At 50.3% G+C, this 12,838-nt stretch overlaps 1 protein-coding gene across 1 annotated transcript; it reads left to right on the top strand.

The window, feature by feature from the left end:
• The first annotated feature begins 7,854 nt into the window (after positions 1-7,854).
• Positions 7,855-11,807, top strand: PPP1R14A (protein phosphatase 1 regulatory inhibitor subunit 14A). The gene is made up of 4 exons (XM_052656526.1): positions 7,855-8,094; positions 10,117-10,197; positions 10,767-10,799; positions 11,603-11,807. The coding sequence occupies exons 1-4, from the start codon at positions 7,894-7,896 to the stop codon at positions 11,729-11,731; spliced, it is 444 nt and encodes a 147-aa protein (XP_052512486.1). The 5' UTR covers positions 7,855-7,893; the 3' UTR covers positions 11,732-11,807.
• The last annotated feature ends 1,031 nt before the right edge of the window (positions 11,808-12,838 follow it).

Raw genomic sequence — 12,838 nt, 5'->3', positions numbered from 1 at the left:
GGGAAATGAGGGTGCAGGCGTGCTCTCACTGGACACCTGTGGGGTTTTTGCCCAGCTTGCTTCAGCCTTCCCATGACGGCAAGGGATTTCTTCTTTCTAAATTTCAACGTTCACTAAGTGCCTCCCCAGCGTTGACCAGTTCCCGCATCACCAGACAGGAACAGTGCAGCAGAGTGATGACAGAAGCACATGACAAAGTGATTATGGATGAGACGGGGCAAACACAGGCTGAATGATCAGGGGCTGCGTGGTGGAAGACCTGGGAGCCCAGACAGGTTCCCCGCTCAGTCTGAGAGAGGGCCAGAGAGGGCTCTCAGAGGAGATTATAGACCCATGAGTGAACAAGAGCCCCAGACTCTGCCTTCGCGTTTCCAGTACTGAGATGAAGACAGATAATTAACCAAAGACAGATAGGTGTCAGGAGAGTGTTGGGGAAGCACAGGCAGAGTAATCAGACCTGAAAGGAGGGAAACCCAAAGGAGGCACCTGACCAGCTTAGGGGCCATGGAGGCACTTCCTGAAAGAGGCATATGTGAGCTGGATCTCGAAAGGAGGATGGAATAGGGCAAGCATAGGAGTAGAGGACAGCTGATGAATAATTAAAATAAATGTATTATTAAAAGCCCGTAACAGTGCTATGAAGGAAATAAACTGGGGGCTAGGATGGAAAATAACAGTGGAGGAGGTGATTTAGATATGAATCCTGGAGGATAAGAAGAGCTGATGGACAAACATTCTAAGCAAACAGCAGATGCAAAAGTCCTGAAGCAAAAAAGATGTCAGTGTGTTACAGAAGCCAGGGCCACACCCACTACTTGGCTTCCCTCCTGACATAATAGTATCTGAAGAGTCTTAACTGGGTTAACTAAGGTGTTTACCTTAAACAATTAAAGTTTTATGCCCGCCATCTCCTTTAATCTTGCAGTGAGGCCCTGGGACTCAAGGCCAAGAGTCTGAATGTGAGGCCCAAGATCTCTTAAGCACTTGAACCTAGTATCCCCACCACATTCCACTAAACCCAGGTTTATGCTGGAGGACTGAGAGGACTGTGGTGGGAGGTGAGGCTGGAAAGGAGACGCAGGCCTGTTCATTCATTCATACTTTCTTTGAGCACCTACTATGAGCCAGGTGCTCTTGTAAACACTGGAGAAGATACCACAGTGAACAAAGCGAAATGTCTGACCTGTTGGAACTCACTTTCTACTATTGAGAACAGCGATGTAACTAGCATATCTGACACTGAGACTGAGCCCCCTATTCTGAGTTCCCCTGCCTCTTTATCCAAAACTTTATTCCCTTTCTTGTTCTGCTCCTGTGCCCTTCAGGATTGAAGAGTATCAAAGAAAAAGGGAATTGAAACTGAGCAGGACCCTGTTTCTTGTTTGTAGAAGAAAGCTTTGGTCTCCTAGGCCTTCCTTGAGTTCCAAAGAGTCAACTCAAAAGTTACTAATTAGGGAAGTAAGGGAATGGAAACGAAACAGGCAAGAAACAACAGTTCAGTGATAAAACAGAATCCTAGTTCCTCCTCAAGGGATATACGTAACAATCTGACGCATATCTTTAAGTTTTGTTTGCAGAAACTAAGACCCCCACCCAGGTGGAGGACAGTGACTAAATGCTGACCACAGGCATGTAGACCCCAGACTGGCTGGAACCAGAAGGTTGATGATTAAGATTCCTGAAACATCACCCAGTTACCTCACCACCAACCAATCAAAAGAAAGTCTATGAACTAAAACCCTCACCCAAAATGTTACCTTTAAAACCCCCTCCCTGAAAGCCTTCAGCGAGATCCGTCTTTTGAGCTGCCCCTTCTCCCTGCATGCATGCATGCATGCATGCTCAGTCACGTCCGATTCTTTTCCACCCCATGGAGTGTAGCCCTCCAGCCTCCTCTGTCCGTGGGATTTCCCAGGCAGGAATACTAGAGTGGGTTGCCATTTCCTTCTCCAGGGGATCTTCCTGACCCAGGAATTGAACCTGTGTCTCCTGCATTGACAGGCAGATTCATTACCACTGAGCCACCTGGGAAGCCTCTCCTTGCTTGCTGTCCTGCAAATAAATGCTGCACTTTTCTTTACCACAACCCAGTGTCAGTAGATTAGCTTTGCTGTGAAAGTGAAAGTGAAGTCACTCAGTCGTGTCCGACTCTTTGCGACACCGTGGACTGTAGCCTACCAGGATTCTCCGTCCATGGGATTTTCCAGGCAAGAATACTGGAGTGGGTTGCCATTTCCTTCTCCAGGGGATCTTCCCGACCCAGGGATTGAACTTGGGTCTCCTGCATTGGAGGCAGACGCTTTAACCTCTGAGCCACCAGGGAAGCTTTGCTGTATGGCAGGCCAATGAACCTACATTCAGTTCTGTAACAGTCTGTGGGGTGAATAATTTTTTATACCTCCTCCACTCTACCAAATTATTTTCAGTAATAATCATGTAAGTATCATTATTTTATTTTTTTTAATTTTTTAATTAATAATCAAAATTTAATAAATTTCCCTTTTAAAGATATTACTCAAATTCAGTAAAATATTTCATGTATGAATGAAAGTTTGTACTTATCAAATAAAAATATTATGTCTTACAGTTCATACCCTGATTCACTCTTTTGAATTTTTAAACACAAAAACTCCAAAAGAACATGTAGAATGACAATAGTTTCTCCATCTTTACAATCATTGTGCTATCCTTTAAATTTCTAATGTATTTAAATGCAAGACTATATAGAATCACAGAAATTGGAGACTCAAAATGATTCCAAATTGTTATGAACTTACTTTCAAAATGAGCACACATAGCTCAGTCTATATATGTCAGAAGTCAACAGTATAGATGAGAGTTCTCCATATTAACTTTCCTTTAGACTATTGTGGCAAACAGCCCCCTATAATCCCCTCTGCTTAGGTGTGAGCAGGACCTGGGACTTGCTTCTAACCAACAGAATGTGGCAAAGGAGGTTACGTTACATTATGTAAGACTGTCCCCATGGACTGAGAGACTGTCCATGGCTGGCTCTGAAAGAAAGAAGTCGCCACATTGTGAGGATTGATGGAGAAGACCGCATGGTAAGGGATTATAGGTGGCCTCTGGGAGTCGAGGGCCATTCCCACTGATAGCCAGCTAGAAAATGAAGACCGCATCCCCACAGCCTCAAATAGATGGAAACGCATCTTTTCTCAGTGGAGTCTCCGATGAGATGGCAGCACTGGCTGACCCCTGGATTGCTGCCTGATGAGGCCCTGGAGAGAGAAGGCCCAGCTAAGCCATAACTGAAACCATGGGATAATAAACAAGTGTTTTTTCATTTGTGGCTGCACTGGGTCTTCACTGCTGCGTGGGCTCTTCTGTGGTTGAGGCGACTGGGGGCTATGCACTACTTGCGGGGCACGGGCTTCTCATTGCGGTGGCCTCCCTTTCTGCAGAGCATGGGCCCTAGGGCATACGGGCTTCAGTAGCTGCGGCATATGGGCTCAGGAGCTGTGGCTCCCAGGCTCTAGGGCGCATGCTCAGTAGTTGTGGCGCATGGGCTTAGCTGCTCTGTGGCACATGGGATCTTCCCAGACCAGGAATCAAACCATGTCTCCTGCATTGGCGGGCAGATTCTTTACCACTGAGCCAAAAGGTGTTGTTTTAAGCCACAGAATTTGTGGTAATTTATTCAGAGCAATAAGAAACTAATACACATACAATATTTACTAAAGGATAAGAGTAATAAAAATATCTAATTTGAAACTTACCAATATATTATTAAAAGTCAACAGTTTTAAAAAACAAATTCAACAGTATTGCATTAATTGTTCAGTCAGTAGACCTCCAAACAATTTTTTTCCTAAGGGTGGAATGATTCTTTTATCACCGATACCGTTTAGAATTTGTCAGTGCATGGCATAATATAAACTTGGCCAAATTTTTTTCCCCAGACTTTAAACTCTTTATTTTGTATTGCATTATAGCTGATTAACAATGCTGTGGTTGTTTCAGGTGAACAGCAAAGGAACTCAGCTGTACATATACATTAATCCATTCTCCCCACAAATCCCCTCCCATTCAGTCTGGCACATAACACTGAGCAGAGTTCCACGTGCTGTGGTCCTTGTTAGTTATCCATTTTAAATATAGCAGTGTGAACATGACCTTCCTAAAGTCCCCAACTATCCCTTCCTCACCCACTAACCCACAACCATAAGTTCCTTTTCTAAATCTGAGTCTCTTTCTGTTTTATAAGTTCATTTGTATCATTTCTTTTTAGATTTCACATGTAGGGGATGTTGTATGCTATTTCTCCTTCTCTGTCTGACTTACTTCACTCAGTATGACAATCTCTAGGTCCATCCATGTTGCTACAAATGGCATTATTTTATTCTTTTTAATGGCTGAGTAATATTCCATCATAAACATGTACCACATCTTCAACTTTTGGTCAGTTTTATTATTATTTTAAAATTCTCTGCAGGGTTGGCTCGTGGTAAAGAATTTGCCTGCCAGTGCAGGGGACACGAGTTCAATCCCTGGTCCAGGAAGTTCTCACATGCTGTTGGACAACTAAGCCCGTGCCCTGCGACTACCGAGCCAGTGCTCTGGAGCAACACGAGAAACCGCTGCAATCAGAAGCTTATGCACCACAACTAGAGAGTGGCCCCTGCTTGCTGCAGCTAGAGAAAACCCAGCATAGCCCCAAATACATAAATAAACCTTAAAAGCTTCTGTACAGACCGTGCATCCCCTTTTGTCCTGTGCTCAAGTTGGACCATTCCTGTTTCCCTCCCTTTGGTATACCACTAGCTGGGAAAAAGACAGTAAATAAAATAAGTAAATTATATACTAGGTTAAAAGGCAGTGAGCATTATGGATAAAACATACAGCCAGGTATGGGGCATGGGAGTTGCAATATAAAATAGGATTGTCAGAGAAGATCACTGCACAGGTAACATTTGAGGGAGATGAAGGAGTTAGCCCTGTTGACATCATTCTAGGGAAGAGTTTTCATGATAGAGGAACAGCTAATGCAAAGTTGTTGGGGTAGGACTGTTTGGCAGAGCTTTGATTGTCCCACAACAATGGGGAGCTATGGACAGTTTTATTTGGTTGGTTTTTCAAGATATCTCAGCTTTATTGAGCTACAACTCACATAGCGTACAATGTACCCTTTCAATGTGTGCAATTCAATGGGTTTTAGTATATTCATAGAGTTGTGCAACTATCATCACGTTCAATTTTAGAAAATTTCATCGTCCTCAAAAGAAGCCCCTTACTCTTTAGCAGTCACTCTCCTTCCTCCAGTCCTCTCAGCCACAGGCAACCATAAATCTATTTTCTGTCTCTATGAATTTACCTATCCTGAACATTTCCTGTAAATAGAATCATACAACATGTGGCCTTTTGTATCTGGTTTCTCTGCCTTGGGCTTCCCTCGTGTCTCAGCTGGTAAAGAATCCGTGTGCAATGTAGGAGACAGACCTGGGTTTGATCCCTCGGTTGGGAAGAATCCCCTGGAGAAGGGAAAGGCTACCCACTCCAGTATTCTGGCCTGGAGAATTCCATGGACTGTATAGTCCATGGGGTCACAAAGAGTCAGATACTACTGGGTGACTTTCACTTCACTTCTCTGCCTTAGCATGTTTTCAAGGTTCATATATAGGTACTTAATTTCTTTCTATTACCAAATAAGAGTCCATCATATGGATATACCAAATTTTATTTATCCATTCATCAGTTGATGGGCTGGGTTTTTTCCCACCTGTTGTCTGCTATGAACATTCATGTACAGATTTTTGTGTGAACATATGTTCTCAACTCTCTGGTACACTAAGAATAGAATTGCTGGATCATATGGTAACTCTAAGTTTAACTTTTTAAGGAAGTGCCAGGGGCTTCCCTGGTGGTCCAGCAGGTAAGAATCCACCTGCCAATGCAGGGGACGCGGGTTTGACCCTTGGTCCTGGAAGATCCTACATGCCTCTGAGCAACTAAGCCTGCAAGCCACTACTGAAGCCCACGCCTAGAGCCCCTGCTCCGCAGCAAGAGTAGCCCCCAGTCCCCTCAGCTAGAGAAAGCCAGTGTGCTGCAAGGAAGACCCAGCGCAGCCATAAACAAATAGAGCTCTATTTTTTAATAAATCTTAAAAAAAAAAACAAAAAACTGCCAGACTGTTTTCCAAAGTGGCTGAACCATACACATTCCCACGATCAATGTATCAGGGTTCTGATTCCTCCACATTCTTGCCAGCACTTGATATTTTCCATTAAAAAAACGATAGCCCTCCTACTGAGTGCGAAGTGGTATTTCATTGTTGTTTCGATTTACATTTTCCTGATATTAATGATGTTGATCACCTTTTCAGGTATAGACTCTAGTATATCTTTTTTCTAGAAATGTCTATTCATGTCCTTTGTCTAGTTTTAAAATGGGTCATCTTATAATTGAGTTACATGACTTCTTTATTTTAGATACAAGTACCTTATCAAATAGATAATTTGCAACTTTCTATCTCGTTCTGTGGGTTGTCTCTTCACTTTCGTGAAGTTCTTTAAAACAAGTTTTAAATTTTGATGGTGTCCAATTTATTTTTTTTCTTTTGTCGCTTTGCTTTTGGTGTCATATTTAAGGAACCATTGTCTAGGAATGGATGATCTTAGGCAGGGGAAGGACATGGCCAAATGTAAGGTTTTAAAAAAATTGTTTATTTATTTATGGCTCCACTGGGTCTTTGCTGCTGCTCCTGGGCTTTTCTCTCGTTGCAGCAAGCGGGGGTTACTCTCTCGCTGCGGTGCCCGGGCTTCTCATTGCAGTGGCTTCTCTTGTTTCCGAGCACAGCCTCTAAGGGCATGCGGGTTTTAGCAGTTGCAGCACACAGGCTTAGTTGCCCAATGGCATGTGGAATCTTCCTGGACCGAAGATCAAACTCGGGTTCCTTTCTTTGGCAGGCAGATTCTCAACCACTGGACCACCAGGGAAGTCCTGCCAAAGTTAAGTTTTGAAGTGCTTTCAACTGAGGTGGGAAGACTTGTGAGGTAAGAAATTTCTCTGGTCACCCTTGTTAAATGTGCAAACTCCACCCTCCTCCATTTCTCATTTTCTGCTTCATATTTCTCCATAAACTAATCATATTCTAACAAACTGTGTAATATACTATACTTACTTATCATGTCACCACTTGTCTCCACCTCATGGAATGTTGACTCCATGAGGATTAGGCTTGTCTGTTTTGTTCACCGCTCTGTCCTCGGTGCCCAGGGAAGTTGAGCAGGGGGAACCTGGTGATCACCAGGGAGACGAGAGAACCCTTGGATGCTATCTGGCATAAGGAGACTGATATGAAGGGGAGAAAGAAAGGCGGCGAGGTGGCGGGGAGGGGTGGCTAACAGCTCAGATGACATGATGTCAAAAGAATATTTGTTGAATAAAACGAATATGAACAAATGGATACATGGGTGACTGAATAAATGAAAGAGGGGTCAAAAGACCTACCGTGAGTGCTATGGCTTGGCCTTCCTTTGCGAACAGAGTCGGTAGCACAGGGCCTCCCGCACTGTCCCTGGCAACCACCAGGGGGCGAAGACAGGCCGGGTCCCCGACAGCCCATCCCGGTACCCGCCCCGCCCCGCCCCGCCCCGGGGATCCAGGTCCCGGGAGCCCCAGCCACTCTGCAGGGCCTGGGGCTCCCGGACCCCGCCCATACCTGAACCAGGAACAGCCGCGGGCTTCCCGAGGGCGCAGCCGCAAGTCCTCGCGCTGCAGGCGGGGAAACTGAGGCCCGGGGCGGTCGGGGCGGGGCCGGCCCCCCTGCGAGTCCGATCCCCCGCCCCCGGCCGGCCCCGCCCCGGCCCGTAAGAGTCCCCCTGGGCGCCCGGCGAAAGCGCACAGCGCGGCGCCGGGGCCGGGGCCAGGACCACGATGGCAGCTCAGCGGCTGGGCAAGCGGGTGCTGAGCAAGCTGCAGGCTCCATCGCGGGCCCGGGGGCCGGGGGGCAGCCCCGGGGGGCTGCAGAAGCGGCACGCGCGCGTCACCGTCAAGTATGACCGGCGAGAGCTGCAGCGGCGGCTGGACGTGGAGAAGTGGATCGACGGGCGCTTGGAGGAGCTGTACCGCGGCAGGGTGAGGCGGAGAGGGCTGGGGAGCACAGACGGGGAGACCCCGGGGGAGGGGAAGGGGGACCCTGGTTGGTTGTTCCCGCTGATGCACCCTGATGCAGCCTCCTTCGCACGGGAGAACACAGCCTCCTGGACCCCTGGGCCCCGCCGTCTACCTTCCATGACACTCTGCTTGTGCACACAGACACACACTTGGGTCCAAACTCCCGGCTTTAGCATGTGGGAGCTGGAGTGACCTTATTTGGAGAAAGGGTGGGGGCAAGGGGGATGTCTTAAAACCAAACATAGACGTGGTGTCTGGGGGAGATACAACCACAGCATACAGCAAAGGAAGCATTGGCATTCACAGACAGGCTCAGTGAGGCGCTGCGGCCACTCACAGACACAGTGACAGAAGCAACAACTCCACACGGCCTCCCCGGGTCACAAGGGGGGGGCGCTTACAGATCAGCCTATGTGACTGCCACAGGCTCTCCCAGTCACCCCAACACAGGCCACGGCCACATGCAGACACAACACAGCTATACCCACACAAAAGGACTCTAGTCACGGCTGTCCACAGATGTACAGCAAAGCTGTAGCAACTCGCAGACACTGCAAGCTACAACAGCTACCTCTGACACCCAGTGATTCAAGTAACGACCATCCATTATCTCCTGAAAGCAAAAAAACGATAATCACTTTGCAAGCGCAATGATAGATGCTGCAGCCACGCACAGACATAAAATAACAGAAATTATAGCTACACCCAGACAGTAAACTGCGTAAGCCATGGGCTCCTCCGGCCACACAAAGGCAGAAACTGCATCTGCCCATGAACACACACGACGTATGCTACAGCCTCCACTGCTATCTCTTGGGCTACAGACAGACATGACATTTCACTGTCTGTAGTCACATTTGTGCAACACACACGTGCTGCAGAGCACGGTCACAGGTACACACACACACACACACAGGATGAGATACTGTCCTCAGCACAGCTCGAAGCTGGGAGACGCCACAGCCCCTTGCAGTGACCCGAGGCCCCTCCGTCCTCAGACACGTGTGGGCTCACACTGATGGACAGTGGCTAGTGGTAGGTGGCATCAGCTAGCCAGACTCTCAGGGACACAAGCTGTGGTCACTTATTGATTGACCTATGCTGCAGTGAGACAAACGCAGCTAAGCCAGAGTCACCCACCTCCACCCTTAGGACCACAGACCCCTGACACAGAGAACATCACACACACACATGACACATCTCTGCACCCTCCCGTTGGCCCTGGTCTCAAACACAGAGACTCACATAGGCAGTTTACACCCTTACAGACACTCCACGCCACACACCATCCCCCGACTGCCCGGGCCTGAAGCCCACAGTGGAGTCAGCCAGATTTTGCTGGAGGAGGAGAGACTGTAGCCTCTGGGATCTCTTTGCTCAGACAGCTGGGATCTGTCCCCCACAGGGGTACCAAGCCAGCCTGCATTTGGCCCTTTGCCTCAAGAGGCCACCCAAGGGTCCCCCTCTTGGCCGCTCGAAATTGGCTCGTGACTTATCCCACCCACCCACCTTGGGGACTTGAGGGTTGTGCTAGGGCCCCAGGGGGTAAGGGGCCATCCCTAGCAGGCTCTAGCCTGCCAGCTTCCCTCCCCTCCACCTACTGCTTAAACTTTTCCTTGAAAGGGCAGAGCCAGCCCCTCTCCAGAATCCCATCATCTGACATTCCAAGACTCAACCAGGCCTGCTTCCCACTGTGGGAACCGGAGCCAAGGCAGGGGTGCAGTGCCAGGCCCAAGACTCCCGGGACCCAGGGGCCAGGATCCGAGCTGGTACAAGCTCTGGGGCCTTTGTCAACCCATCTGTCATCCCCCCCCACCCCACCACACCCAGATGTCCCGCCTCGGCGGTGCTGTCCCTGACTACCACATTATTGCTCCAGAACCCGCCAGCTGGGCCCTGGGGCGGCTGGGGCTCCTCCGGAGCCTGGGACAAAGACAGGGGAGGGAGGGAAGGGACCCTGACTGCCCCTCCTTCTCCACTCAGGAGGCAGACATGCCTGATGAGGTCAACATCGATGAATTGTTGGAATTAGAGAGCGAAGAGGAGAGAAGCCGGAAAATCCAGGTAGGTGGAAGGGAAAGCCACACCTAGCCCCCTCCCCTGCATCTCCCTAAAAATCGTATCAATAATTAACGGGTTTATTGAGCACTCCCTCAGTGCCAGGCACTGTTTCAATGGTTTTAAGCTTTGTAACTTATTTAATCTTCACAAAATCCTCCAAAGGGGCTGTTATCTCCATTGCACTACTATCGCTACTATTATCTCCATTTTGACTCCCAGAGACATCTAATCACTTGCCCAGGGTCACACAGCTAAGCAGGGGCAGAGCTGAGAGTCAGAGCGCAGCAGAGCGCACGCAGTGCCCCGCTTTTCCGGCCTCCGTGCTCTAGAGGGAGGGAATGCTTTGTGACCTTCTGGCCCTCTCTGGATCCAGCGCTGGTTGGGGGCTGAGTGTCTGGACTCACCCCTAGCCCCCAGTAGCTCTCTAAGATGCCCAGATCTGTTTCTTCCCTTGAAGCCACGTGGGAAGTCCACCTGGACGTCCATCTGTCTTGCTGCCTTGGGGCTTTGCTGGGTTGGAGGGGTGTAGGTGTTGGTTATTTACTTTTTTTTTTCTGTTGGGGGTTCTTTAGGGACTCCTAAAGTCGTGCACAAACCCCACAGAGGTGAGTTTTCTGTCCCCCACTCTAGGCCCTGTTCTGTCCTCCCCACCCGTGGGGGTGGGCTCCCGGGAGGAGGGAGGAAGCTGGCAGGGCCAGGACCCGCAGAGGGAACCCTGGGGGCCCTGCCTCTCCCAGGGCCCTTTCCTCATCTCAGTGGTGTCCTTTGTCTTCCTCACTCCTGTCCCTCTCTCCCCATCTGCCGCCGGGGCTCCATTATCTCCCCCTGCTGAGGCGCTCCCCCATCTGTCTCCTGTCTCTGCCTCTCTCACCCGTCCCTGCCTGCAGCACCCTGGGGCTCCCTTCCCCACCTCTCTGGGGCCCCCCAGCCTTCCAGGCCCTGAGCTGCCCAACCCCTCCCACTTCCTTCCCGGCTTTAAAAGGGAAAACTATTCGTGTTTCTCTGACCGGCTCTGGGCTGCCTGAGGGACAAACGTCACTGTGTGTCTGTCTGCCCTGGAGCCGGCTCAGGCCTCTGGCCCCTGGGGACCCTCCTGGTAATCTGTTGGCCTGAGAAATAGCCCCATGTTGCCCCGTGGCTCTGTTTCTTTCTCGGGCCCCTTGTTTCTCTCTCCACCTCTTCTCTGCACCTCTCTCCGTTTCTGTCTCTCTCCCTGCCTCCGGTCTCTTCCTCTCTCTCTGGCCTGTTCATCTCCATCTGGAGCCTCTGCCCCTCCTTACCTCCACCTCCATCCCCTCTCACTGGCCAGAGGGCAGGAAAAAGAGGGGTCCCAGGTCGGAAGGGCTGGGCTGGCCAGGGGGTGCCCCCACCCATCCCTGTGTTCTCAGCACCCTCGCCCCGTCCTCAGGACTTCGTCCAGGAGCTTCTGGCGAAGCTGCGAGGCCTCCACAAGCAGCCAGGCCTCCGTCAGCCCAGCCCCTCCGGCGATGGCAGCCTGAGCCCCCTCCAGGACCGAGCCCGGACCGCACCGCCCTGACCCCCTCTGGCCTCCGTGACCTGCTCCGTCTCTCTGCCACCCAACGCCGTCCTGGCTTGTTTATAAGTCGTATTTAATGGTTCCGTAACAATAACACCGCGTGCTGTTTTTCCTCTCCCCGGTTACTGTGGGCTTCCCTGAGCGCCTCCCCCCACAGCCCTCTCTCCCGCTGCGTCTCCTCGGCCCCCGGCCCCGGCAGCTGGCCCGGACAGATGGAGAACAGCTCCTCAGCCAGAGAGCATGAGAACAGGCCCTGCTGACCTTCCACCCCTGGGGTTCACATCCTGTCCTCGCCTCCCCCAGCCTTGGCCTAGCCCCAGCCAGCAGGCCTCCGTATGTGGGCAGTGGTGGAAGGGGGGTGCTGTGGGGAGGACCACCTGCGGACCATCGCAGCAGAGGCCCAGGACCGAATGTGCCTGCTGTGACCACAGCGTACCCGGAACAAACCATTCATCCGTACCCGGAACAAACCATCCTCTCCATAGATTTTATTGCACATTCATTGGATGCTTTTATCCCGGGGTCGGGAAGATCCCCTGGAGAAGGAAGTGGAAAGCCACTCCAGTATTCTTGCCTGGGAAATTCCATGGACAGAGGAACCTGGAAGTCTACAGTTCATGGGGTGGCAAGAGTTGAACACGACTTAGTGACTAAACCACCACCATTGGATGCTTAGCACTGCCATTGGTATTAAGGCCACAGAGATAAGCAGAAATTGGCCCCTGGCGTCAAGGTGGTGGGGAAGGAGAGCCTGCAGGTGGGAGATTAGAGCAAAGTGTGCTGAATGGTTCAAGATACTTGGGAGCCTAGGGAGTGGGAGGAGCGGTTCTTGGGGTGGTGAAGAAATCTAGGAGTGCTTCCCGAAGAAAGTGACACTTGGGCAGGGCTTTGAAGGATGTGTAGGAGTTTGTGTGAAATGGGTACCCATATTTGAGGACTCTGAACTGGTGGGTGACGGGATTAACATTGGGGCTGAGGAGGCTTCCCTGGTGGCTCAGAGGTAAAGCATTTGCCTGCAGTATGGGATACCCAGGTTCGAACCTTGGGTCAGGAAGATCCCCTGGAGAAGGAAATGGCAACCCACTCCAGTACTCTTGCCTGGAAAAT

Source organism: Budorcas taxicolor, chromosome 18, assembly GCF_023091745.1.
Source record: "Budorcas taxicolor isolate Tak-1 chromosome 18, Takin1.1, whole genome shotgun sequence".
In the NCBI taxonomy this organism is placed as follows: domain Eukaryota; kingdom Metazoa; phylum Chordata; class Mammalia; order Artiodactyla; family Bovidae; genus Budorcas; species Budorcas taxicolor.
This window is presented reverse-complemented; position numbering and strand designations above follow the sequence as displayed.

Bases quoted from the DNA above. Each gene is read 5' to 3' on its own strand.
- PPP1R14A (XM_052656526.1), top strand. From the start codon at position 7,894: ATGGCAGCTCAGCGGCTGGGCAAGCGGGTGCTGAGCAAGCTGCAGGCT. The intron at 8,095-10,116 runs GTGAGGCGGAGA...TTCTCCACTCAG, and splicing joins AGGAGCTGTACCGCGGCAGG to GAGGCAGACATGCCTGATGA. The intron at 10,800-11,602 runs GTGAGTTTTCTG...CCCCGTCCTCAG, and splicing joins CGTGCACAAACCCCACAGAG to GACTTCGTCCAGGAGCTTCT.